The sequence below is a fragment of the Anolis carolinensis genome, unplaced genomic scaffold, assembly GCF_035594765.1.
Source record: "Anolis carolinensis isolate JA03-04 unplaced genomic scaffold, rAnoCar3.1.pri scaffold_66, whole genome shotgun sequence".
Taxonomy (NCBI): Eukaryota; Metazoa; Chordata; class Lepidosauria; order Squamata; family Dactyloidae; genus Anolis; species Anolis carolinensis.
The window spans coordinates 15,469-40,203 of NW_026943875.1; the positions used below are offsets into that span (position 1 = coordinate 15,469).

A 24,735-nucleotide genomic window follows, 5' to 3' on the forward strand; every position below is an offset into this window, starting at 1 on the left:
CAGGAAAGGGCAAAGCGTGCTTTCCTTATTCCAAAGGTCGTCCTCCTCACCTGCCAGGTGCAAACGGCACAACGGAGTGTCCGTTGGGAAATAATGTGCTTGTCTTATCTCAGGCTCCCTCTTGGTAAATATTTACCCAAGGGAAGGTCCCGATGTTCTCTTCCTTCTTCCTTCTGATGAGGCCTTTTCTCTGGTTTAATGCAGATCAAATGTGCTTGCAAGGAAAGAAAATGCAATACAGCCCCATTGTTCCCATAGGGAAGAAGGAGAACCATGCTGGCCTATGGAGGATGTCGGACTACAACTCCCAGCATCTCCCACCATAGCAAAGGCTGGCTCAGAAGCTGCTGGGAAGTGTAGTCCTTCCATATCCGAAATGCTTCCTATTCTTGTCTTAGGTTGCATCTACACTGTCAATAGAGTTATGCACTTGGAAGGGCCCCCAAAGGTCATCTAGTCCAACCTCATTCTGCATTGGCCTTTGGGGGTCCCTTCCATGTGTATAATCTGTATGATTTTCTAAGTTTTGGCCTCACTCGATCCTTATATACTGTATCCCTGTTTTTATCTATTTTATACTGTTGCTTTGTATATCGTGTCTTTTGTTTACCTTATTTTAATTGTATTGATTGGGGCCACCCCAAGTCCCTGTGTGGAGATAGTGGTGGGATATTAAAAATAAAGTTATTATTATTGACACAACGACGTTGTATGACACAGCGAACAAGATAGATATGCTGGGTTTCGTTTCACAAAATCACAAGTCGAACACTTCCCAAGTGTCTAGGACTGTGTGATGTATTTTCTGATGATGTGTGCAGATCCCAGTAGGGTGGCCTTTTGCAGTTGGCAGATCGTAATTTTGTCAATGTCTATTGTTTCCAAATGCCGGCTGAGATCTTTTGGCACGGCACCCAGTGTGCCCATCACCACCGGGACCACCTGCACTGGTTTCTGCCAGAGTCTTTGAAGTTCAATCTTGAGGTCCTGATAGCGGCTGAGTTTTTCCTGTTGTTTTTCGTCAATGCGACTGTCACCTGGGATGGCGACATCAATGATCCAAACCTTGTTCTTTTCCACAACTGTGATGTCTGGTGTGTAATAATAATAATAATAATAATAATAATTATTATTATTATTATTATTATATTTCTGATACTCCTTCCTTGAGAGGTCCACCAGTTATGGAGATTATGGAGATATGCCCATCCTGGAGGATTCTTGTTCCCAAAAGTAACTTTTCCCAGTTTTCCAGAAGAATTCTGGAGGTTAAATGTAGCATTAGTCAAAACAAATAGTCTCCCCAATGTCCTCTTCTCTGCAGATGTTGACGAAACTGAAGAATGAAGACGAGGAGCTGAGAGACCGGTCAGTTGCAGACCTGGACAACCTGAGGAACACCGACTGGGTATGGATTCGGGACACGGGGTTGTTTGGGGGTCCTATCTCAGTGAGGCTTTGACCTCCGGCCGCGTCTTGATGACCGCTGGGCCCTGTCTTCCAGGCCCGGCTCTGGGTCCAGCTCATGCGGGAGCTGCGCAACGGGGTCAAGCTCAAGAAGGTCCAGGAGAAGCAGTTCGACCCCTTGCCCACCGAGTACCAGCTGACCCCCTTCGAGATGCTGATGCAGGACATCCGGGCTCGGAACTACAAGCTCCGCAAGGTCATGGTGAGTCCGGGGTCAGGGCAGCGGTCAGTGCTGGCCTCCAGTCCCTATTGTGGATCGCATTGCTTTAATATAAGTTTAATATCTTCTATATATATAAAAGAGTGATGGAATCCTGGCGACCAACAAAACAACAAAACTAAAGGCCTCCCAACCTCGAAATTTGACAACACAACCCATCATCCACGCCTCTAGGTTGATACAACAAAAAGAAAAATAAAGTCCTAATTAGAGGGAGAGGAATAATTGTTTTTCTCCAATTGCTGCCCACTTGGTCTCCTAGCAACCCACTCAGTCCAGGGGACAGACAGATTTAGACCTCACTTAGGCCTATAAAATTCAGATTATGTCAGGGGAAAACCTTTACCCTGTACCTTAATTACCACCAATTCCTCAATACTTTATTTCCCATACCACCATACTTTGCCACAGCAACGCGTGGCCGGGCACAGCTAGTAAGTTTAATATAAGTTTAAGGCCCCTGGTGGTGGCGCAGTGTGTTAAAGCACTGAGCTGCTGAACTTGCAGACCGAAAGGTCCCAGGTTCAAATTCCAGGAGTGGAATGAGCGTCCGCTGTTAGCCCCAGCTCCTGCCAACCTAGCAGTTCAAAAACATGCAAATGTAAGTAGATCAATAGGTACCGCTCCGGCGGGAAGGTAACGGTGCTCCATGCAGTCATGCCTGTGGCCACATGACCTTGGAGGTGTCTATGGACAACATCGGCTCTTCAGCTTAGAAATGGAGATGAGCACCAACCCCCAGAGTGTGAGTAGATCAATAAGTACCGCTCCGGCGGGAAGGTAAAGGTGCTCCATGCAGTCATGCTGGCCACATGACCTTGGAGGAGTCTACGGTCAACACCAGCTCTTTGGCTTAGAAATGGAGATGAGCACCAACCCCTAGAGTGTGAGTAGATCAATAGGTACCGCTCCGGCAGGAAGGTAACGGCGCGCCATGCAGTCATGCTGGCCACATGACCTTGGAGGAGTCTATGGACAACATCGGCTCTTCAGCTTAGAAATGGAGATGAGCAGCAACCCCCAGAGTGTGGGTAGATCAATAGGTACCGCTCTGGCAGGAAGGTAACGGCTCTCCATGCAGTCATGCCAATGGCCACATGACCTTGGAGGTGTCTATGGACAACGCTGGCTCTTTGGCTTAGAAATGGAGATGAGCACCAACCCCCAGAGTGTGAGTAGATCAATAAGTACCGCTCCGGCGGGAAGGTAAAGGCGCTCCATGCAGTCATGCTGGCCACATGACCTTGGAGGAGTCTACAGACAACGCCGGCTCTTTGGCTTAGAAATGGAGATGAGCACCAACCCCCAGAGTGTGAGTCGATCAATAGGTACCGCTCCAGCAGGAAGGTAAAGGCGCTCCATGCAGTCATGCCAGTGGCCACATGACCTTGAAGGTGTCTACGGACAACGCCGGCTCTTCGGCTTAGAAATGGAGATGAGCACCAACCCCCAGAGTTGGTCACGACTGGACTTAACGTCCGGGGAAAACCTTTACCTTTTACCTAATACAAGTTTTGTTGTTCTATTTTCATATCAGCTTTTCACTTAGCTTTAAGGGAGCTCTCCAAGGTGCTGAACCTCTTTATGACTCTAGATTTTGAAAGATTATTTAATCTTAGAAAGGATTTATTGCCTTTTCTTTCTTTCCCCCTTACTTCTCAGGGTGCATCTACACCAAAAAATTAATGCAGTTCAACACCACTTTAAGAAGCAGTTACGATATTTATAATATTTTAACGTTTTGGTTTATTATTTGTGTTTTTCTGCCAGGTGGATGGGGACATCCCTCCGCGGGTGAAGAAAGATGCTCATGCGCTCATCCTTGACTTCATAAGATCCCGGCCACCCTTGAGACAGGTAGGCATCCCTTGGCTATGTTGTTGTTGTTGTTGTTGTTGTTGTTGTTGTTGTTTGTTGTTGTTGTTGTTGTTGCTGCTGCTGCCAAGCAGTGAGACACAGTCAAAGCCCTCCCAACAGATGACCATCCAGCCTCTGCTTAAAAATCTCCAGAGAAGGGGACTATAATTATTACCGTTTTGATTCATCATCATCATCATCATCATCATCATCATTATTATTACTAATCATAGAATGCTAGACATGGGAGGGACCCCAAAGGCCATCCAGTCCAACCACCTTGTGCCAGGCAGGAAAACACAGTCAAAACCCTCCAGACAGATGGCCATCCAGCCTCTCATAGATTATAGACTTGGAAAGGGACCCCAAGGGCCATCCAGTCCAACTTCCTTCTGCAAGAAAGAAAGACACAATTTGAACCCTCCCGACAGATAGCCATCCAACCCTTGCCTAAGAGGACTCTATTTTGATGAGGATATTATTATTATTTTATTGTATGACACACCAAACAAGATAGACATGCTGGATGTCATATCACAAATTATTATTATTATTATTATTATTATTATTATTATTATTATTATTATTATTATTATTATTATTATTATTACAGTAGAGTCTCACTTATCCAAGCCTCGCTGATCCAAGCCTCTGGATTATCCAAGCCATTTTTGCAGTCAATGTTTTCTATACACCGTGATATTTTGGTGCTAAATTCATAAATACAGTAATTACAACATAACATTACTGCGCATTGAACTACTTTTTCTGTCAAATTTGTTGTAAAACATGATGTTTTGGTGCTTAATTTGTAAAATCATAACCTAATTTGATGTTTAATAGGCTTTTCCTTAATCCCTCCTTATTATCCAAGATATTCGCTTATCCAAGCTTCTGCTGGCCCGTTTAGCTTGGATAAGTGAGACTCTACTGTATTATTATTATTATTATTATTATTATTATTATTATTATTATTATTATTATTACCATTGACACTATTATTATTAGAATCCTAGAGCTGGACCTCTAGGATTCTAATAATAATAGTGACGATGATAATAATAATAATAGAGCTGGACCTCTAAAGGCCATCCAGTCCAACCCAGTCCTGCTAGGCATTCAACTCCCTTCTGCCAGGCAGAAAGATATTATTATTATTATTATTATTATTATTATTATTATTATTATTATTATTATTATTATCCTAAAACTGGAAGGGACTTCTAAAGGTCATCTAATCCAACCCCCTTCTGCCTGGAAGGAAAACAACATCCACCATCCAATCCCTCTCGACAGATGACCATCCAGCCTCTTCTTTAAAACCTCCAGGAAATGAGACTTTATTGTTATTTTGTTGGTGATGATGATGATGATGATGATGATGATGATGATGACCCTGCTTTCCCTTCCTTCTTTGCAGGCTTCGGAGCGGCGGCTGCGGCCGATTCCTCAGAGGCAACGGACGCTGCATGAAAAGATTTTGGAAGAGATCAAGCAGGAGAGGAAGCTTCGTCCGGTTGAAGAGCGCTTCCAGAACCAGAAAGGTAGGAACATTGGGCCACAGCAAGGTCAATTGGGGTTAGTGACCCAAAGGTGGGTACCAGAGCATGTGCAAAGCATTGCCTTTCCTTTTCTCCGCCATCCAGGGTTCGGATCCGTGCCTTGCCTGGTGAAGGCCTGCTCCGGTGACGCCAAGTCCACCTCCTGCATCAACCTCTCTGCCTCGGACTCGGGGACCCCGGTCCAGCAGCGCCAAAGACCCCGGATCCTGCTGAAGGCCCCGACGCTGGCCGAGATGGAGGAGATGCTCACCTCCGAAGTAAGGGCAGGGATTGTGAAAGTGGTGTCAAACTGCATTCATTCTTCAGTGTACAAGGGCTATCCACAAAGTAGGTTACGTTTTGGATTTTAAAAAAAGACAAAGTATAGGAGAAATCATTTACCATATGCAGCTGAAAGACACATCCCAATACTACAATCTCATGTAATCCCCATTGAAATCTAGGCACGTCTCATATAGATAAATGAGTTTGAAAAGAACTGCTCCAGTAAATTCCCCACTTTGTCCTCAGCCCTTCCCCCTTCTCCCTTCCTGCAGCTTCCAGCCATGCCCCCATTGTTGGAAACGTAGGAGAGAGGCGGCAAATTTACTGGGGCAGACCTTTTCAAACTCATTTATCTATATGACACGTGCCTAGATTTCAATGGGGATTACGTGAGATTGTAGTATTGGGATGTGTCTTTCCGCTGCATATGGTAAATGATTTCTCCTATACAGTAGAGTCTGACTTATCCAACACTCGCTTATCCAACGTTCTGGATTATCCAACGCATTTTTGTAGTCAATGTTTTCAATATATCATGATATTTTGGTGCTAAATTCGTAAATACAGTAATTACCACATAGCATTACTGCGTATTGAACTACTTTTTCTGTCAGATTTGTTGTATAACATGATGTTTTGGTGCTTAATTTGTAAAATCATAAACTAATTTGATGTTTAATAGTCTTTTCCTTAATGCCTCCTTATTATCCAACATATTCGCTTATCCAACATTCTGCTGGCCCGTTTATATTAGATAAGTGAGACTCTACTGTACTTTGTCCTTTTAAAAATCCAAAACGTAACCTACTTTGTGGATAGCCCTCGTAGATGCACCCTCAAGTGTCTCCCTGTCTCTCCGCAGGAGGAGGACTCTCCCGGGTCAGAGGCTTTGCAAGGTCTGGGGCTGAAGCGCGACCGCTCTTTTTCGGAGCAGGACCTGGCCCAGTTCCAGAGCGAGAGCCAGAGCAATGCGCCGGATGCCGAGAACGACGGATACAGCGGGTCCGAACCCAGGCCCCGCTCAGGTACCCCCTCCGATGCATGGACCAGAATCCAGAACCCGGGCAAGTTCCCCCTCCGCCCCAATCCACCCCTCTTCTCTCTGTGCAAAATGACCGGAGCATCATTTATTTATTGCATGCATTTTCTCTCCATGTTGATTGCAAAGAGCAAAGCTGCATTTCTATGCTCACCTGAAAGCAACTTCCCCTAACTTTGGATATGCAGCATCACAGCAAAAATCAAGAAAGACACTTTTTGGAACGACTTGCCCATTGCCATAATCCTAGACAGAAATCAATAGTGTTTTCCATCCTTATCAATGTTGTTGGTGTTGTTGTGGTGGTGCATAAACTTTGTCTATTTATATATAGAGTGCCCTCAAATGTGCATGGTGCTTAAAACAACCAAAAACAGCGTGTCCTACCAAAGGTGGACAACCTAAAATATATGTGTGTGTGTTTATGTATTTATTGTTTGTTTATTTATTTACAACATTTTTACGCCGCCTTTCTCACCTGTAGGGAATCAAGGCGGCTTAAAGGGTTGGCCAAATTCAATGCCCAAAAACAGAATTCAATAAAATCAATAGCACAATTACATCAATTAAATACTTAATAAAAATATTATGCAAAATTTAAAACACATAAATGTATATATAAATAATATAATATCTGTATATAGTATTAATATAATATAATATGGCAGACAGTTTAAAATAAATGTGTATGTATGTATATAGAAATAATATAATATATATAATATTATATATATATATATATATATATATATATATATATATATATAATATGGTAGACAATGCAAAATATATGTCTGTGTATATGTATATAGAAATAATATATAATAAGGCAGACAATCTAAAATATATGTCTGTGTGTATGTATATAGAAATAATATAATATATAATAAGGCAGACAATCAAACATATGTCTGTGTGTATGTATATAGAAATAATATAATATGTGCACATAATATATAAATAATATAATATAAAGGCTGGCAATCTAAAATATATGTGTGTCTGTATAAATAAATAATGTAATGTTATAATGTAACAGACATACATATATTTTAGGTTGCCTGCCTTTATATTATATTATTTAAATATAATATAAAGTCAGGCAACCTAAAATATATGTATGTTTATGTATATAGAAATAATATAAGGTGTGTATATAATATATAAATAATAATATATAATATAATATAAAGGGAGACAATCCCAAATATGTATGTATGTGTGTATAAATAATGTAATATGTGCATATCACATATAATATAAAATTGATAATCTAAAATATGTATGTGTATGTGTATAAATAATATAGTATATATAAAGGAAGACAATCTAAAATATATGTCTGTGTATGTATATAGAAATAATATAATATATAATATGGCAGACAATCTAAAATATGTGTGTCTATATAGATAAATAATATAATGTGTGCATATAATACATAAATATAACAAAGGCAGGCAATCTAAAATCGATGTTTGTGTAAATATATATAAATGATTCAATATGTGCATATTATGAAAGGTCTTCCTTTTCATTGCTGGAAGTGATGGCGCATTAGATTCGAGTCAATACGGTAATTCATTGCATGCAACGGCATTTGCCCAAGTTGTGTTATTTCTCAGGTGTTGCTGACCATTGGGTGCCAATGTCCTTGCAGGATCCGTCCCGGCCAGTTACCACCCGGTGGTCCCTTGCGGCTCCAGCCCCTTCCCGGCCAAGCAGGGCTTCCTCAGCTCCGTGGATGAAAAGTCCGAGGCCGGATCGGGACCCCCTCCTCCGGAGTCCAGCATGAAATACTTGTGGCTGGTAAGTGTCTGTGTTTGGCTACACAACCATCTTCTAGGTAGGAACCAGTTTGACTCGTTTGACTAGTTAAATCCCAGTTTGTCAGGACCCAGGCTGCAGAGCACCAATAACCATGCACAGAGACCAGAATCTATCTAATATCTTTATTAAAGGAATATATAAAGTCAATAAAAACAAGTGAAGAATATAGTTCAGAAGTAGACCTTTCAGGAAAGGTCAAATATAGTCCAGGAAAACAATGTCCAATATGTGATATTAGAGTCCAAAGTTATAATCCAATAACCGAAACACACACTTTGCCAGGCAAAGTGAGGGGAAATGACAGGGTCCTTTAGTCCAATGAAGCTTGACAACAAGGCTGGAAGCAGACTAGATTCTTGGCAACAAGGCTTGATACGTGGCTACAAAAGACAATAAGCAAGAACAGGGTCCGTGGCGAGGTCCGTGGAAACAAGGAAAGCTTGATGCTAGAACAAGGTCCGAGAAACAAGGCTTGGAACTTGGTCCTGGAGGCAAGGGACTGGAGTAGCGTAGTCCACACACGATCTCACTCCACAAGGTGACGAATTGACTCCGCAAGGAGTTCTTTGCGGGCAAACACCTATATAGGATCTTGTTTTCCCGCCAAGGAACACTTTCCCTGGGGAACAAGAAACGAAACCCATACTGTGTCCAGATGCATGACTCCTTAAAGTTTCCCAAGGGAAACAGGCTTAATCAGTTAATTGTCTGGCAGCTATCCTGGCGCTCCTGCGAGTCGCCTCCCGAGCGCCTCTATCTCGATTATAATAATCCCGGCGAGAAAATGGGGGAGATTTCTGCTCAAGGCTTGTTTGGCTGACTTCTGGTGGGCAAACATCTTGCAGGTGCAAGGGCTCCAATTCTGGCTGAAACGGTGGGAAACCCAAGTTTTCCTCTTCATCTGCCACAATAGTACTGGGAACAGGACTACATGGCCCATGAGTCATCACACAGTTGGAAAAATCAAGAACTATCTTCCGAAGAATAATTGGATTCTAAAAGTTCCAAAACTGGTGGAAATAGACTTTTAGACATTGCTCTAAGAACTTCTCCAATCTGGATGGGCAGAGGGGTGGTCTGGATGACCTCTAGGGACCCCTCCAATCCTATGGTCCTTTTCTCCTCCCCAGCAAGAGTTCAGCCACCCGGTGGAGAGCTTGGCCCTGACCGTGGAGGAGATGGTCAATGTCCGGCGGGTGCTGGTCAAGGCCGAGATGGAGAAGTTCCAGCAAAGCAAGGAGCTCTACAGCAGCATGAAGAAGGGCAAGGTCAGCTCAAGGGCCATTTGGCCAGAAACCGATCCAGGTTGCACCTCAATCGAGAGATAAAAGCAGATTATTATTATTATTGGATCCTCCTCCTCCTCCTACTACTACTACAGTAGAGTCTCACTTATCCAACATAAACGGGCCGGCAGAACGTTGGATAAGCGAATATGTTGGATAATAAGGAGAGATTAAGGAGAAGCCTATTACACGTCAAATTAGGTTATGATTTTACAAATTAAGCACCCAAACATCATGTTATACAACAAATTTGACAGAAAAAGTACTTCATTACAAATTAATGCTATGTAGTAATTACTGTATTTACGAATTTAGCACCAAAATATCACGATGTATTGAAAACATTGACTACAGAAATGCGTTGGATAATCCAGAACGTTGGATAACGAGTGTTGGATAAGTGAGACTCTACTGTACTTCTACTGTTCTTGGATGCTCAATGTCCCTTTCTAAAAGTTCCTCAACAACAACAGCAGCAGCAACAGCAGCAAAACACAAATGCCCATCATCCTTTTCAGAAGTTCCTAAACTAACAATAACAAGAATAATAGTACAGTAGAGTTTCACTTATCCAATGTAAACGGGCCGGCTGAATGTTGGATAAGCGAATATGTTGGATAATAAGGAGAGATTAAGGAAAAGCCTATTAAACAACAAATTAGGTTATGATTTTACAAATTAAGCACCCAAACATCATGTTATACAACAAATTTGACAGAAAAAGTAGTTCAATACGCAGTAATGTTATGTAGTAATTACTGTATTTACGAATTTAGCTCCAAAATATCACAATGTATTGAAAACATTGACTACAAAAATGCATTGGATAATCCAGAACATTGGATAAACGAGTGTTGGATAAGTGAGACTCTACTGTAACTACTGTACTAGTACTACTTCTACTATTCATGGCTGTCAAATGTCTCTTTTTGAAGGTTCCTGAATAATAATAATAATAATAATAATAATAATAAGATACGAAATATGGATACGAAATCCAGCATATCTATCTTGTTTGCTGTGTCATAAAATAAAATAATAATAATAGCAATAATAATAATAACTGCCCACTATCCTTTTCAGAAGTTCCTAAAACAACAACAAAAGAACAACAATAACTACTAATAATAGTATTACTTCTACTATTCATAGCTGTCCAGTGTCTCTTTCCAACGGTTCCTGAATAATAATAATATGCAAAAGGCCACCCTACTGGGATCTGCGTGCATCATCCGAAAATACATCACACTTGGGAAGTGTTCAACTTGTGATTTTGTGATACGAAATCCAGCATATCTATCTTGTTTGCTGTGTCATACTTTTATAACAACAACAACAACAACAACAACAACAACTGCCCATCATCCTTTTCAGAAGTTCCTAAAATACAGTAGAGTCTCACTTACCCAACACTCGCTTATCCAATGTTCTGGATTATCCAACGCATTTTTGTAGTCAATGTTTTCAATACATTGTGATATTTTGGTGCTAAATTCGTAAATACAGTAATTATTACATAGAATTACTGGGTATTGAACTACTTTTTCTGTCAAATTTGTTGTATAACATGATGTTTTGATGCTTAATTTGTAAAATCATAACCTAATGATGTTTAATATGCTTTTATTTAATCCCTCCTTATTATCCAACATATTCGCTTATCCAACGTTCTGCCGGCCCATTTACGTTGGATAAGTGAGACTCTACTGTAACAATAATAATAACTACTATTCAGAGTTTCCCAAATGGAAGTTTCTCCACTATATACAATCGGAAATATCTGTGTATGTGTAAAAAGAAAGAGATTACAGTAGAGTCTCGCTTATCCAACGTAAACGGGCCGGCAGAACCTTGGATAAGCGAATATGTTGGATAATAACGAGAGATTAAGGAAAAGCCTGTTAAACATCAAATTAGGTTATGATTTTACAAATGAAGCACCAAAACATCATGTTAGACAACAAATTTGACAGAAAAAGTACAGTAGAGTCTCACTTATCCAACACTCGTTATCCAACGTTCTGGATTATCCAACGCATTTTTGTAGTCAATGTTTTCAATACATCGTGATATTTTGGTGCTAAATTCGTAAATACAGTAATTACTACATAGCATTAATTTGTAATGAACTACTTTTTCTGTCAAATTTGTTGTATAACATGATGTTTGGGTGCTTAATTTGTAAAATCATAACCTAATTTGATGTGTAATAGGCTTCTCCTTAATCTCTCCTTATTATCCAACATATTCGCTTATCCAACGTTCTGCCGGCCCGTTTATGTTGGATAAGTGAGACTCTACTGTAGTTCAATACGCAGTAATGCTATGTAGTAATTACTGTATTTACGAATTTAGCACCAAAATATCACGATGTATTGAAAACATTGACTACAAAAATGCGTTGGATAATCCAGAATGTTGGATAAGTGAGACTCCACTGTAATTATAAATTATATAAAATATATACTGCATGTAAATATAAAATATATGCAGTTATAAGTATATATCTACAACGCGAGTGTTGGGTAAGTGAGACTCTATATCTATTTCTGGTTTGCAACAAGGTGCAGAAGGCATATTGAAAGACATAGCTATACATGAGAAATAGTGATATCATGAGAAGAGTATAGAGGGATGCATCCACACTATAGAATTGATGCAGTTTGGTACCACTGTGCTACCTCTGGATCTTCTTTCTTTAGATCTGTTGCTGCTGCAAGACCAAGTTTGCCCTCTTCTCCTGGCCGCCCACCTGCCTCTTCTGCAAAAGGTGAGCTGGGGGCGGGGCCTGCCTTGGATTGACAGGTGTGGGGCGGGACTAAGGCGCTTATTATTCTATCCTTCCATGCGCAATCTTATTTTCTTCTATTGTTTTCAGGTCTGTCTGTGGTTCTTGCAGCCTGAAGGTAAGAGCAACTCCTTTCCCTCTTTCTTGTCCCCAATCCTTTTCTTCGCTCCATCTTCTGAAGCCCATTTCTTTGCCTTTAGATCAAGATGCCTTCCAAGAAGCTGGCCCACATCCCGGTCTATGCCTTGGGCTTCGAGACCCTGCCGGGCTCATTGGGGCCCAAGGCACCCCCTTTCCGGAAGAAGGAGACCTTCCAGTAAGTGTTAACAAACCGGCAAGGCTTGCTAGAGTTGGAAGGGACCCCCAAAGTTAATCCAAACCAACCCTTTCCTTCCAGGCAGGAAGGCACAATCACATTGGCCTTTTGAGATGCTGCATCACACTGTTGACTCATGTGATAGACACCAGGCGCCACCCAGTCCAGTCCCTTTGCCTTATAGGAATGCTCAATCCAAGCCCTCCCGACAGATGGCCATCCTGCCTCTGATTAAAAACCGCCAGAGAAGGGGTCCATCATCATCATGAAATATAATGATAGCTTCCTAGAGCAATGGTGGGCAACCTTTTGTGCTTGGTGTGTCAAAATTCACCAAAAAACCTAGCATGACTTGGGTGGTGTGTCACTTTGAGAAAAAAAACACCATAATTTCACAATATGTATAGTTTAAATAACAAAAAATTATAATTGTAATATATAACGGCGCTCCATACAGTCATGCCAGCCACATGACCTTGGAAGTGTCTATGGACAACGCCGGCTCTTCGGCTTAGAAATGGAGATGAGCACCAACCTCCAGAGTTGGATACAAATCGACTTAACATCAGGGGAAACCTTTACCTTTTAATATATAATTGTATTTAATAAATCAAACAACTATTTACTACCATTTTTCCATGTACCACAATCTATGGTACCTCTTGCAGTTTCCACGCTTACTTCTCTCTATTCTAATTTCAATGTAGTCATGAATAATATAATAATAATATAATAGCAATAATATGATAATATACTACAATAATATATATATATATATATATATATATATATATATATATATATATATATATATAAAAAATTATACACACACGCGCGCGCGCATAATGTGCATAATTTCCATGGAGTAAACAACAAAACCACTGGACCAAATCACACCAAATTTGGCCACAAAAGACATAGTCATCCAATCAATCTGCATGTGGCAGCAAAAATGGCTAAGTGTGTCAGTGCTGACACGCGTGTCATAGGATGGCCATCACTGTCCTAGACCATCATCATCATCACCATCATCATCATCATCATCATTAGCCGTCCCTGGGGCCCTTGCGGATGACCAGAACATCTAGAAATGGCAGTTTTTCTTCCTTTTTCCCCCCATGGTGAATTGGATGTTTGGGTGGATGCTGTTGAGGTGGTCCAGGAAACCATGAAATGAACAAAATCTGGCTACCAGTATTATAAAACGCAAAAATCAGAACAGTAGATGGGAAGCAACACTCTGAGGGCAGAGGAGCCCCAAGGACGGCTAATGACTCTGAACAAAGGATGCCCCCAGGCAAGAGACAAACCTTTCCAATGCTAATTAGGGTGATTAACTGAAACATTAGCGCTTAACTCTTGTCACACCCTGGACTCTCCACAGATATAGGACTCTCCACAGGGTCTATTCCCATCCCAATTTGCACTTCCAGAATTTGCAGCACTTTATCAGTCACCTTGTGTTTACAATATTTATATGGTGCACCTTACCCAGTCTACTTTTACAATCTCTCAGTTTTAATCCATGTTTTTATTAGTTCTTGTTTTTTATTGGCTAATGTTTTATTTATTTATTTATTTATTTTTTATTGTGCAAGTTGTTGTCTATTGCTGTGTTTTATACTGCTACTGTTTTTATTCGGGCTTGGCCCCATGTAAGCCGCCCTGAGTCCCCTCTGGGGAGATAGAGGCGGGGTATAAAAATAAAGTTATTATTATTATTATTATATATATTTACCTTCCTCACCTAGTTTATCCATGCCTCACAACCTCTGAGGATGCCTGCCATAGATGTGGGCGAAACGTCAGGAGAGAATGCTTCTGGAACATGGCCACACAGCCCAAAAGACATACAACAACCCTGAAACTCTATAAAGTTTCTAGAAATAAAATCTCATTTTAAAAAATTAAAAATATTGTATTACATTATAATATTATTATCAATATGATAGTAGTCCAGAGTTGGAAAGGACCCCAAAGATCATTCAGTCCAACCCGCTCCTGCCAGGCAGGAAGAGACAATCGAAGCCCTCCTGGCAGATGACCATCCAGCCTCTGCTTAAAAGCCTCCAGCCTAGCTTCTAACGCAGAGGTCCTCAAACTTTTAAAGCAGAGGGCCGGTTCACAATCCTTCAGACTGTGGGGGGGCCGAATTATCATTTGGAGGGAAAAAAACCAACAAATTCCTATGCACACTGCACATGTCTTATTTGTAGTGCAAAATAACAACAACAATGAAAACAATTGTAACCAACATAAACCTATCAGGTTTTCAATGGGAAGTGTGGGCCTGCTTCTGGCCAATGAGATAGTCAAGTGAATTAGGATTGTTGTCGTTGTGTGCCTTCAAGTCATGTCAGACTTTGGGCAAGCCTAAGTCTAAAATTATTTATTTATTCATTCATTTACTACATTTATTTATTACATTTATATCCCACCCTTCTCACCCCGAAGGGGACTCAGAGCAGCTGTATGTACATACAATATATTATATTATTAGCATAGCACAATATTAGCATTATATATTACTATATTGAACTATACCATATTATTATTAGTAATATTACATTTAATATATAATATATAATTACAGTAGAGTCTCACTTATCCAACGTAAACGGGCCGACAGAACGTTGGATAAGTGAATATGTTGGATAATAAGGAGAGATTAAGAAAAAGCCTATTAAACATCAAATTAGGTTATGATTTTACAAATTAAGCACTAGAACATCATGTTATACAACACATTTGACAGAAAAAGTAGTTCAATACGCAGTAATGCTACATAGTAATTACTGTATTTACGAATTTAGCACCAAAATATCACGATATATTGAAAACATTGACTACAAAAATGCGTTGGATAATCCAGAATGTTGGATAAGCGAGTGTTGGATAAGTGAGACTCTACTGTAATATTATTATATGGTATTATTAGTATTATATTGTATAACATTTATATGTATATACAATATATTATATTATTTAAAATGATATAAAAATATAATATTATAAAACTGAGGGCGGGGGCCAGGTAAATGACCTTGGAGGGCCGCATCCGGCCCCCGGGCCTTAGTTTGGGGACCCCTGTTCTAACGCTTCTCCTTTTGCAAAAGCCCCTTGCAGGGCACCCGCTGGCGGAGCGTGGAGGAGGAGTTCCCCTACATCTACGCCCACGGCTCGGTGCTCAAGGACGTCTGCTCCGACTGCTCCGGCTTCGTCACGGACGTGGTCAGCTCCAGCCGCAAGAGCGTGGACATCCTCAACACCGCCACGCCCGACCGGAGGAGCCGCAAGACCCAGTCCCTCTACATCTCCTCCAGCTAGGCCCCCGACACCATGGCCCCCATCGTCCCCAAGCCTTTGGGTCACAAGCTGCACCGAAAGAGGAGCTGGAGAGGAAGCGCCAACGTCTCTGCTTTCTTGCATCCACTCCGACACCCATCGTCCCCGTCTCTGCCTGTGCTGTGTCTCCAATGCACCAGAGAGGGAAAGGAGTCAAATTCTTTTTGGGGTCGGAAAGGAAGCCTCAACCTCTCCGCTTTCTATCTTCCTTGCATCCACTCCGACACCCATCATCTCCACCCGCCTGCATCTGTGTATACGTCCGTGTATATATATATACATATCTATAGACACTCTATATTTATTATCCACGGATCCACTTGCTCCTGTCTTTCCTCCCTTGCGCCCCAGCCCTCTGCACATGCTCTATGGAAATGGAGAAGACCAAGAATAGTGTTTTATGTGTTGTCGAAGGCTTTCATGGCCGGGATCACAGGGTTGTTGTATGTCTTTCGGGCTGTGTGGCCATGTTCCAGAAGCATTCTCTCCTGACGTTTCGCCCACATCTATGGCAGGCATCCTCTCAGGCCCTTTATGTTGTAACCGCTTAAGCGGCTGAGAGGGAAAAGGAAAGGGCCTGAGAGGATGCCTGCCATAGATGTGGGCGAAACGTCAGGAGAGAATGCTTCTGGAACATGGCCACACAGCCCGAAAGACATACAACAACCCAATAGTGTTTTAAATGGGCTGCATTCCTTTCATTGGCGTATGGAGATTCTGGTCAAATTCCCTTTTCTTCTTCCTTTCCTTCCCTCCCTTGGGCCCCAGCCCTCTGCCCATGCTCTATAAAAATAAACTTTACCCATGCTTTGGCCAGGTCAGGCTTCAAAGGAAGAAATTGCTGTTTGTGCCAATCTACTTGCCCAGCTTCTCGCTGTTTTCGTTGCCTCTGGACTTCAACACATGCCTTACGGACCCTGAAATAATAATAATCCACAATTAGATGGAAGGAGAAGATTCCTCCTTGCCTCCCTCTTCCTTAGAAGTCCTCCCAGCAGCCGATGTTTTATACGCTGCCTGCACTGTATAGAATTGTAAATAAAATTGAAAGCGAACCAAACCTGACAGTGTTGCCCTTTTTTCCTTTAATAAAGTAATATTTATTTTGTAACAAATTGCTTTCTAAAAAGCTGAATAGTACAGCATCCTTGGCCTGTTCAATAATTGAAAATAACCCAGTGGAATTCTAGCCTGGAACATTATTTGTGTATATATTATGTATCTGTGCGTATATGTGTTAGGCACGTGCACATATCTATATACCGTATATACTCAAGTATAAGCCAACCTGAATATAAGCCAAGGCACCTAATTTTACCACAAAAACCTGGGAAAACATTGACTCCAGATAAGCCAAGATACCAATAAAATTACATTAATAGAGGCATCAGTAGTTTAAATGTTTTTGAATCTTTACATCAAACTGTAATTTAAGATATGACTGTTCAACTCTGATTAAATCATTATTTTCATCATCTTCAATACATACCATTTAAAATAAATGTTTATATATACAGAAGAGTCTCACTTATCCAACATAAACGGGCCGGCAGAACGTTGGATAAGCAAATATGTTGGATAATAAGGAGGGATTAAGGAAAAGCCTATTAAACATCAAATTAGGTTATGATTTTACAAATTAAGCACCAAAACATCATGTTTAACAACAAATTTGACAGAAAAGGTAGTGCAATATGCAGTAATGCTATGTAGTAATTACTGTATTTACAATTTTTGGCACCAAAATATCACGATGTATTGAAAACACTGACTGCAAAAATGTGTTGGATAATCCAGAATGTTGGATAAGTGAGACTCTACTGTATATATATACACACACACGCATGGGTTTTATATATATATAAATAATTTTATATATATACACAATTTATATACAATATTTATCATAAAAATTATATATATATATATATACACACACACACACACACACACACACACACACACACACACACTGGTTTTATATATATATAATTTAAAAATGTATATTATATTTATATATTTAAATATATATTTAAATATATTTATATATTTATATATTTATGATATTTATCATAAAAATTTATATATATATATATCTATATATATAAAAGAGTGATGGCATCAGGGCAGCAGACAAAACAACAAAACTATAGGCCCCTCAACCTCGAAATTTGACAACACAATCCATCATTCACGGCTCTAGGTTGATACAACAAAAGGAAAAGAAAAATAAAGTCCTAATTACAGGGAGAGGAATAATAGTTTTTATCCAATTGCTGCCAGTTAGAAGGCAAAGCTCCGCCCACTTGGTCTCCTAGCAACCTACTCAGCCCAGGGGACAGGCACAGTTAGGCCTCACTTAGGCCTCTTCCACACAGCTATATCACCCATTTAGAATCTTATATTATCTGCTTTGGATTATCTTGAGTCCACACTGCCATATAATCCACTTCAGTGTGCATACTAAACATAAAGACAACCATACAACAGACATTCAATACCACCACTACCTCAACAATTTCTCACCAACACCACCAGAAAATGCCACAGCAACGCGTGGCCGGGCACAGCTAGTATATATATATATACAATTTAAAATAAATGTTTAGATATATATAGAGATATAGATATATATTTAAAGTGTCTATGACTCTCTCCCTTTGAAAACCCAGTGATTGAAAAAAAAAAAACCAAGCCAAATCCCTTCTGCGCATGTGCAAAAAAACCCGGCTAGCAAAAATAAGGCCCACTTCAGGGTAGCCAATGGGAGAGCGGCCCGTCCTTTAGCGCATGCGCTTTTGCTCTGAAGGCGGGAGGAGGAGCCGGAAAGCGCCTTTTCGGATCCTCTCGGAGGCCGCTTCCGGTCCGCTGTCTTTTCCGGCCCGGGCTGGGTCTGAGGTGATGTCGCGCCGGGCTTTGAGGCGTCTGAGGGGGGAGTCCCGGGGCCAGGCGCTGCCGGAGGAAGAGGCCGATGGAGGAGAAGGCGAAGGAAGGATTGGAGGCGAGGAAGGGGAGGACGAGGAGGAAGGAAGGAGCGCCGGGCGGAGGCGGAGGAGGAAAGGGCAGGAGCTCAGCAACCCCTTCGAACTGGTCAGGGCCTCACGCCTACTGTTTATTATTATTATTATTTTATTTTGTGTGTCTCAATAGGTGGCATCAATAAGAGTCTAGTGTCCCGGCATCATCATCATAGCATAGGCCTGGGCCAACTTGGGCCCTCCAGGTGTTTTGGACTACAACTCCCACAATTCCTAACAGCCGGTAGGCTGTTAGGAATTGTGGGAGTTGAAGTCCAAAACACCTGGAGGGCCCAAGTTGGCCCAGGCCTGTCTTAAGCGATCCTTTTGCTGTTTTAGCAGCAAATTGACAGAAAAAGCAGTTCAATACACGGTAACGTTATCTAGTAATTACCGTATTTACAATCTAGCAATGTATTGAAGACGTTGACTACAAAAACATTGACTACTACCCTGTTTCCCCTAAAATAAGACATCACCAGAAAATAAGACCTAGTAGAGGTTTTGCTGAATTGCTAAATATAAGGCCTCCCCTGAAAGTAAGACCTAGCAAAGTTTTTGTTCAGAAGCATGCCCGCCGAACAGAACACTAGAGCATGCAGGATCGGTAAATGTACATACCATAAAGTGCTGTACATGGGAATATTGGTAGTAACAAGAAATTCTTGATAGGATTCACAGTTTGTCTGGTTATACTGTTTTATGATGACAACTACTGTACAGTATATAATAAATGTTCATTTTCTTCAATTCTTCTTCATGGAAAAATAAGACATCCCCTGAAAATAAGACCTAGAGCATCTTTGGGAGAAAAAATTAATATAAGATACTGTCTTATTTTCGGGGAAACACGGTAAAAGGCAAACTGCATTGCATAATAGAGAACTATTATTTGGTGCAATAATAGGTATGAAAGATGTGTAACAGACTAATGGAACGGCCCGGGCTAAGCCTATGGTTCCCGTGATTTACCCTAATGTATGGAGTCAAATATTTTAATTTATTTTAATATTTTATTTTATTTAAATGGCTGTTTTTGTACTCTATTTTTTTGCCTCTGCTTTATTTATACAAGTACAGTCTATGCTTTCATGTCAGCAAAAGATTGAGAAACCAGTCCTATGAGCTGAGCTGGACTAATTTTGTTTAATTTCTATAGATAACCAATGAAGAAATAGAGGATGATCTCACATCCAAAGAGGAGAAAGATGATTCCAGGCTGAAGGAGGAAAGTGACCGAAAGAACGAAGAGAGTCTGGAAAATGACCAGCAAAAAGGAGGAGCAGAGACCAAACAACTGGACCAAACGGTAAATGCCCCAGGATGCTGTGTTTGATGTAATTTAATAGATTTGTTTAATCATTTTATTGCTTTTAACTACTGTATATATTTAAAAATATTTTTGTTTATTTCTATTTTAATATTTATTATGTGTTAGATGTTGATTCACATGTTGTTACAGCTTTTAGTGCTGGCCACTTTGGGTCTCCTATGATAGAGAAAAAGTAGGGTAAAATAGAATAATAATAATAATAATAATAATAATAGGGACGTATAATTGTGTGATAAGGTACTAAATGCCCCAGGATTTAAATACCACTTAAAAATGTGTAGTGCTCCTAGTCTGAGCCAAAAAATGAAGTACTAAGACTTCTGACCTTGTAAATGTTAATTTTTTTGTTGGTTTTTAATTCAAAATATTTAAATTAAGAGGATTGGAAAGCACTGTTGTTATGCTGCTATTTATTAAGGTGAAATATAGAAGTGAATTCACTTGTAGGCTAGACTAGAAATGCCTTTGCTTTTAGATGCCAGTCCTTTCAGGGAATAAAGTCCCATAAAAACTACTTGTTATTTCAGTTTCAGCCACAGGATGGAGGCAGAGCTCTGGATTTTTTTTCCAGTTGTGCCAGTTCCTCTTGCAGTGCAACACTTGTTTTAAACCAGGTTGTCTGGTCTAAGTAGGCTGCTTATGATGTCCATTTGGCGAGATGCTGCAAACCATATGTCTCACTGTTTACTTTTATTTAATTTTTTAAAAGCCTCTTCCAAATAGCAAATCGCGCAAGAAGAAGAAGAAAAGAAAGAACAAGAAGAATGTGTTAGGTGAGACTCCGGTAAGTTGGCACCAAATTTATGAAAGGGCTATGCAGTGCCCCACTCCTGAGCACCATTCAATCTTATGTACTTTAGCTTTTATAAATGGGAGGCCACACCTCTATGGCTGTGGTGCAGGCGGGAGAGCAAGCCAGCTGCAATTAACTGCAATGAATCACTCTGACCAGGAGGTCATGAGTTCGAGGCCCGCTCGGAGCCTATGTTTGTCTTGTCTTTGTTCTATGTTAAAAGGCATTGAATGTTTGCCTATATGTGTAATGTGATCCGCCCTGAGTCCCCTTCGGGGTGAGAAGGGCGGAATATAAATGTTGTAAATAATAATAATAATAATAATAATAATAATAATAATAATAATAATAATATTGTTTCAGCCAAGGAGAAACCTCTATTCACCAGGAAGTTCCTGCAGTGGAATTGTTATTGTTACTGTTATTATTATTATCATCAAAAAGGGATATTAATGTTAATAATATCAATATCCCTTTTTTCTTTAAAAAGTGGCCCACCAGTAAAAGCAATACAATTTAAAACCTAAAAATATACAAACATTAAAATAGAATTAAACATGAACAGTATTAAAAAGAAACAAAGATCTGTTCATGGAGCAAAAACCACAGCTATATTGTTCTAATTTTTGTGCACAGGGCCTTGGAGGTGAAGATGATGCAGAAGACATTGAGAGCATCCTGGTGAGGATTGAGACTCCTGATGGACCTTCATGCCAGAGCCAAAGCAGGGTGCCCACAGACAGTCGGCCTCTGTTGTACGTAGAGCACAGGTAAGATATTTTTGCGTTATCCTGTTTGAAAACTTCATCACTTCATGAACTGTCAGTCTGAACAAACTGTCAGGTTCCTGACAGGATCAGCTGTGTTTCTATTGGAGAGATGCTTTGTTGTTAAAGGATTCTCTGAGATGACACAGTTATTTTGCTGGTATTAAAGCATTTATTGTTCATACTAACAAATACTGCTCTAAGGCTCAACATATATATATATAGCTCATACAGTAATTATACCAGGGTCATACGACACACAGATCTTCTGATCCCCAGGCCTTTGTTTCTCGCAAACCATGAACAATTGACTTTTATTATATGTCAATAAAACTTCCCAGTTCCTGCCCATTTGGTCGCTACATAGCCCTGTGTTCATTTGTCAATATCCATTTGGGTTCACCTGAACATTAGGAAGAACTACCTGATCATGAGAGCTGTTCAACAGTGGAACTCACTGCCACGGAGTTTGGTGGAGGCTCCTTTGGAGACTTTTAACTAGAGTCTGGGTGGCCATCTGTCAGGGGTGCTTTGATTGTGCTTTTCGTAAATGGCAAGGGCTTGGACTAGGTGGCCAGTATCGTCTCTTCCAATTCTATGTTTTGTCAGTGTCATGCAGACTACACATGGGATATCATAACCAAATAACTAATGGTTGTGGCATCAACAGTCTTACCATATTTTGCAATTGTTGGCTAAGGATTCTGGAAACTGTAGTGCAGGAAGTCCCTTTTATCAGTCTGTGCTTGGGTGAACCTGTTCCTCCCTTTGTGGGAGATAGTGTTTGTCTTCCCAGCCTACATGTCTTAAGTGGTTTTAATTCTGAGAAGGAATTGTAGAACTGCAGGCCGGGAGGAAAGCGCAGCTCCATCTGAGTTCAGTGGCCTAGTTTGTCCAAGAAGGGGCAGTAGGAGTGTTTTATGTCCGGACCAGTAGTTCTCAACCTTTTCTTCACCACGGCCCCCCTTTTAAATACATTTTAGGGCCGCAGACCCACCAAAACTCAAGATTTAAGGCACTAGGCCACATCAAATAATGATTTCAATTTTCCCATGAGGGTCCTTCAAATTTATAGAGAAGGGGATATAATTAATCTGTTAACGCCTACACTCGTAATATAATATTTTGGTTGTAATTATTCCATACTAATTCAAAATAATAACATCAACACTAGTAATAGTTAATAATTTAACAATACTAGTAGTAGTGAGAGCAGAACAGTGATAATGTCAACAGTAACAACAATAACTATCACAATAATAATGTTACTACTACTACTACAGTAGAGTCATGCTTATCCAACCTTCGCTTATCCAACATTCTGGATTATCCAACACAGTCTGCCTTTTAGTAGTCAGTGTTTTTATAGTCAATGTTTTCAATACATTGCAATGTTTTGGTGCTAAATTTGTAAATACATTAATTACTACATAATGTTACAGTATATTGAACTGCTTTTTCTGTTGATTTGTTGTAAAACATGATGTTTTGGTGCTTAATTTGTAAAATCATAATGTAATTTGATGTTTAATAGGCTTTTCCTTAATCCCTCCTTATTATCCAACATTTTCACTTATCCAACATTCTGCCGGCCCGTTTATGTTGGATGAGTGAGACTCTACTGTACTACTACTTCTACTGGTACATTTCCCACCCAGCTACTCTCATAACTGACTTCTAGCTCTGACTGTTTTAATAGAGGCAATAGGTTAAAAAAGCCAAGTTTTCCAAAAGAGGCGTGGAAAATGAAGATTATGTTCCATTTCCCTTTCTGGCTTGCTTTCATTCCTTCACTTGTTTGTTTATTCAGATTTATCTGTAAAAGATCATGATATTTCTTCATGGGCCCCCCAGGGCTCCTTGAGCCCCAGGTTAAGAACCAGTGTTCCAGATCAAGGGAAGGAGATAATCAGTTGCAAGGCGTGTGGCTGCGTTGATGGCTCTGCCCTTCCTTGTTGTTGTTTTTGTTCTGTTCTAAATGATTTAAGGTAGCATTTGGCTTTAAATTAGAAATAGATCCAGAGTTCTTAGAAGATCACAAGCTAAACATGTGTGGACAATGTGATGTAGCAGCCAAAAAAAGCCAATGCAATTCCCGGCTGCATCAACAGGAGATTAGTGACCAGATTTAGAGAAGTCCTTGTCCCACTCTACTCTGCTTTGGCCAGACCTCACTTCTGTGTCCAGCTCTGATCAAAGCTATTCAAGAAGGAAAACAGTCTATCTGAAAGGGATCTAGGAGTCTTCTTAGACCACAAGCTGAACATGAGGCAACATTGTGATATAGTAGCAAAAAAGCCCAATGTGATTCTAGGCTGTATGAAGAGGAGGCTAGTCCTAGTCCAACTCTGTCCCCAGAATAATACCCGATTCCAATTCTGGGCAAAGCCATTCAAGGAGATGGACAAGATGTAAGGAGTCCAGAGAAGGCTGACCAAAATATCAGAAGGTCTGGAAACTATGAGAAGTGGCCTGAAGATCTGGAGATGCTTAGTTTGGAAAGGTCTTGGAAAGAAATCACCAGGTCCTGAAGAAGAACGAAAGGATGAGTACGTGATCTCGGAGAAGAATGTGAGGTGATGTGATGCAACCCACTTTAAACATCTGAAGGGAATACCATCAGAAGATTATTTGAATTGCAAGAAAAAGGCTTACGCATAAACATTGGGAAGAACTTTCCTGTAAGAACTGTTCAATAGTGGCATAGGTTGCCTTTGAGAATGAAAAACCCTCTGATCAGACAATCATAAATAAAACGAAAACAATCCAGAGAGGCAGCCAGTGCTTTTAAGATAAACATCTCCAATCTATGCTTGTTCTCAGATGGCCTTCTCCCAACTTTTTCCACCTT

General features: G+C 40.3%; 2 protein-coding genes across 3 annotated transcripts in view; both read left to right on the plus strand.

Annotated features, from left to right (window-relative positions):
- LOC134295047 (protein spire homolog 2-like) overlaps positions 1-16,093 on the plus strand; it is a 31,555-nt gene extending 15,462 nt beyond the window's left edge. The window contains exons 4-15 of one of the 2 annotated variants that reach the window (XM_062966987.1): positions 1,325-1,408; positions 1,505-1,669; positions 3,458-3,544; positions 4,965-5,088; positions 5,191-5,363; positions 6,233-6,434; positions 8,070-8,218; positions 9,370-9,507; positions 12,228-12,295; positions 12,404-12,431; positions 12,514-12,629; positions 15,746-16,093. In XM_062966987.1, the coding sequence (XP_062823057.1) occupies positions 1,325-1,408; positions 1,505-1,669; positions 3,458-3,544; positions 4,965-5,088; positions 5,191-5,363; positions 6,233-6,434; positions 8,070-8,218; positions 9,370-9,507; positions 12,228-12,295; positions 12,404-12,431; positions 12,514-12,629; positions 15,746-15,956 (1,545 nt within the window). In that variant the 3' untranslated portion in view covers positions 15,957-16,093. The remainder of the gene's footprint in view (positions 1-1,324; positions 1,409-1,504; positions 1,670-3,457; positions 3,545-4,964; positions 5,089-5,190; positions 5,364-6,232; positions 6,435-8,069; positions 8,219-9,369; positions 9,508-12,227; positions 12,296-12,403; positions 12,432-12,513; positions 12,630-15,745) is intronic. The other variant, XM_062966986.1, reaches the window with a different exon arrangement.
- Positions 16,094-18,749: 2,656 nt separating this feature from the next.
- The window catches only part of LOC100563894 (ribosome quality control complex subunit TCF25), a 32,419-nt gene continuing 26,433 nt past the window's right edge, over positions 18,750-24,735 (plus strand). The window contains exons 1-4 of the mRNA XM_008123281.3: positions 18,750-19,064; positions 20,151-20,300; positions 21,034-21,108; positions 21,754-21,887. Coding sequence (XP_008121488.2) covers positions 18,765-19,064; positions 20,151-20,300; positions 21,034-21,108; positions 21,754-21,887 — 659 coding nt within the window. The 5' untranslated portion in view covers positions 18,750-18,764. The remainder of the gene's footprint in view (positions 19,065-20,150; positions 20,301-21,033; positions 21,109-21,753; positions 21,888-24,735) is intronic.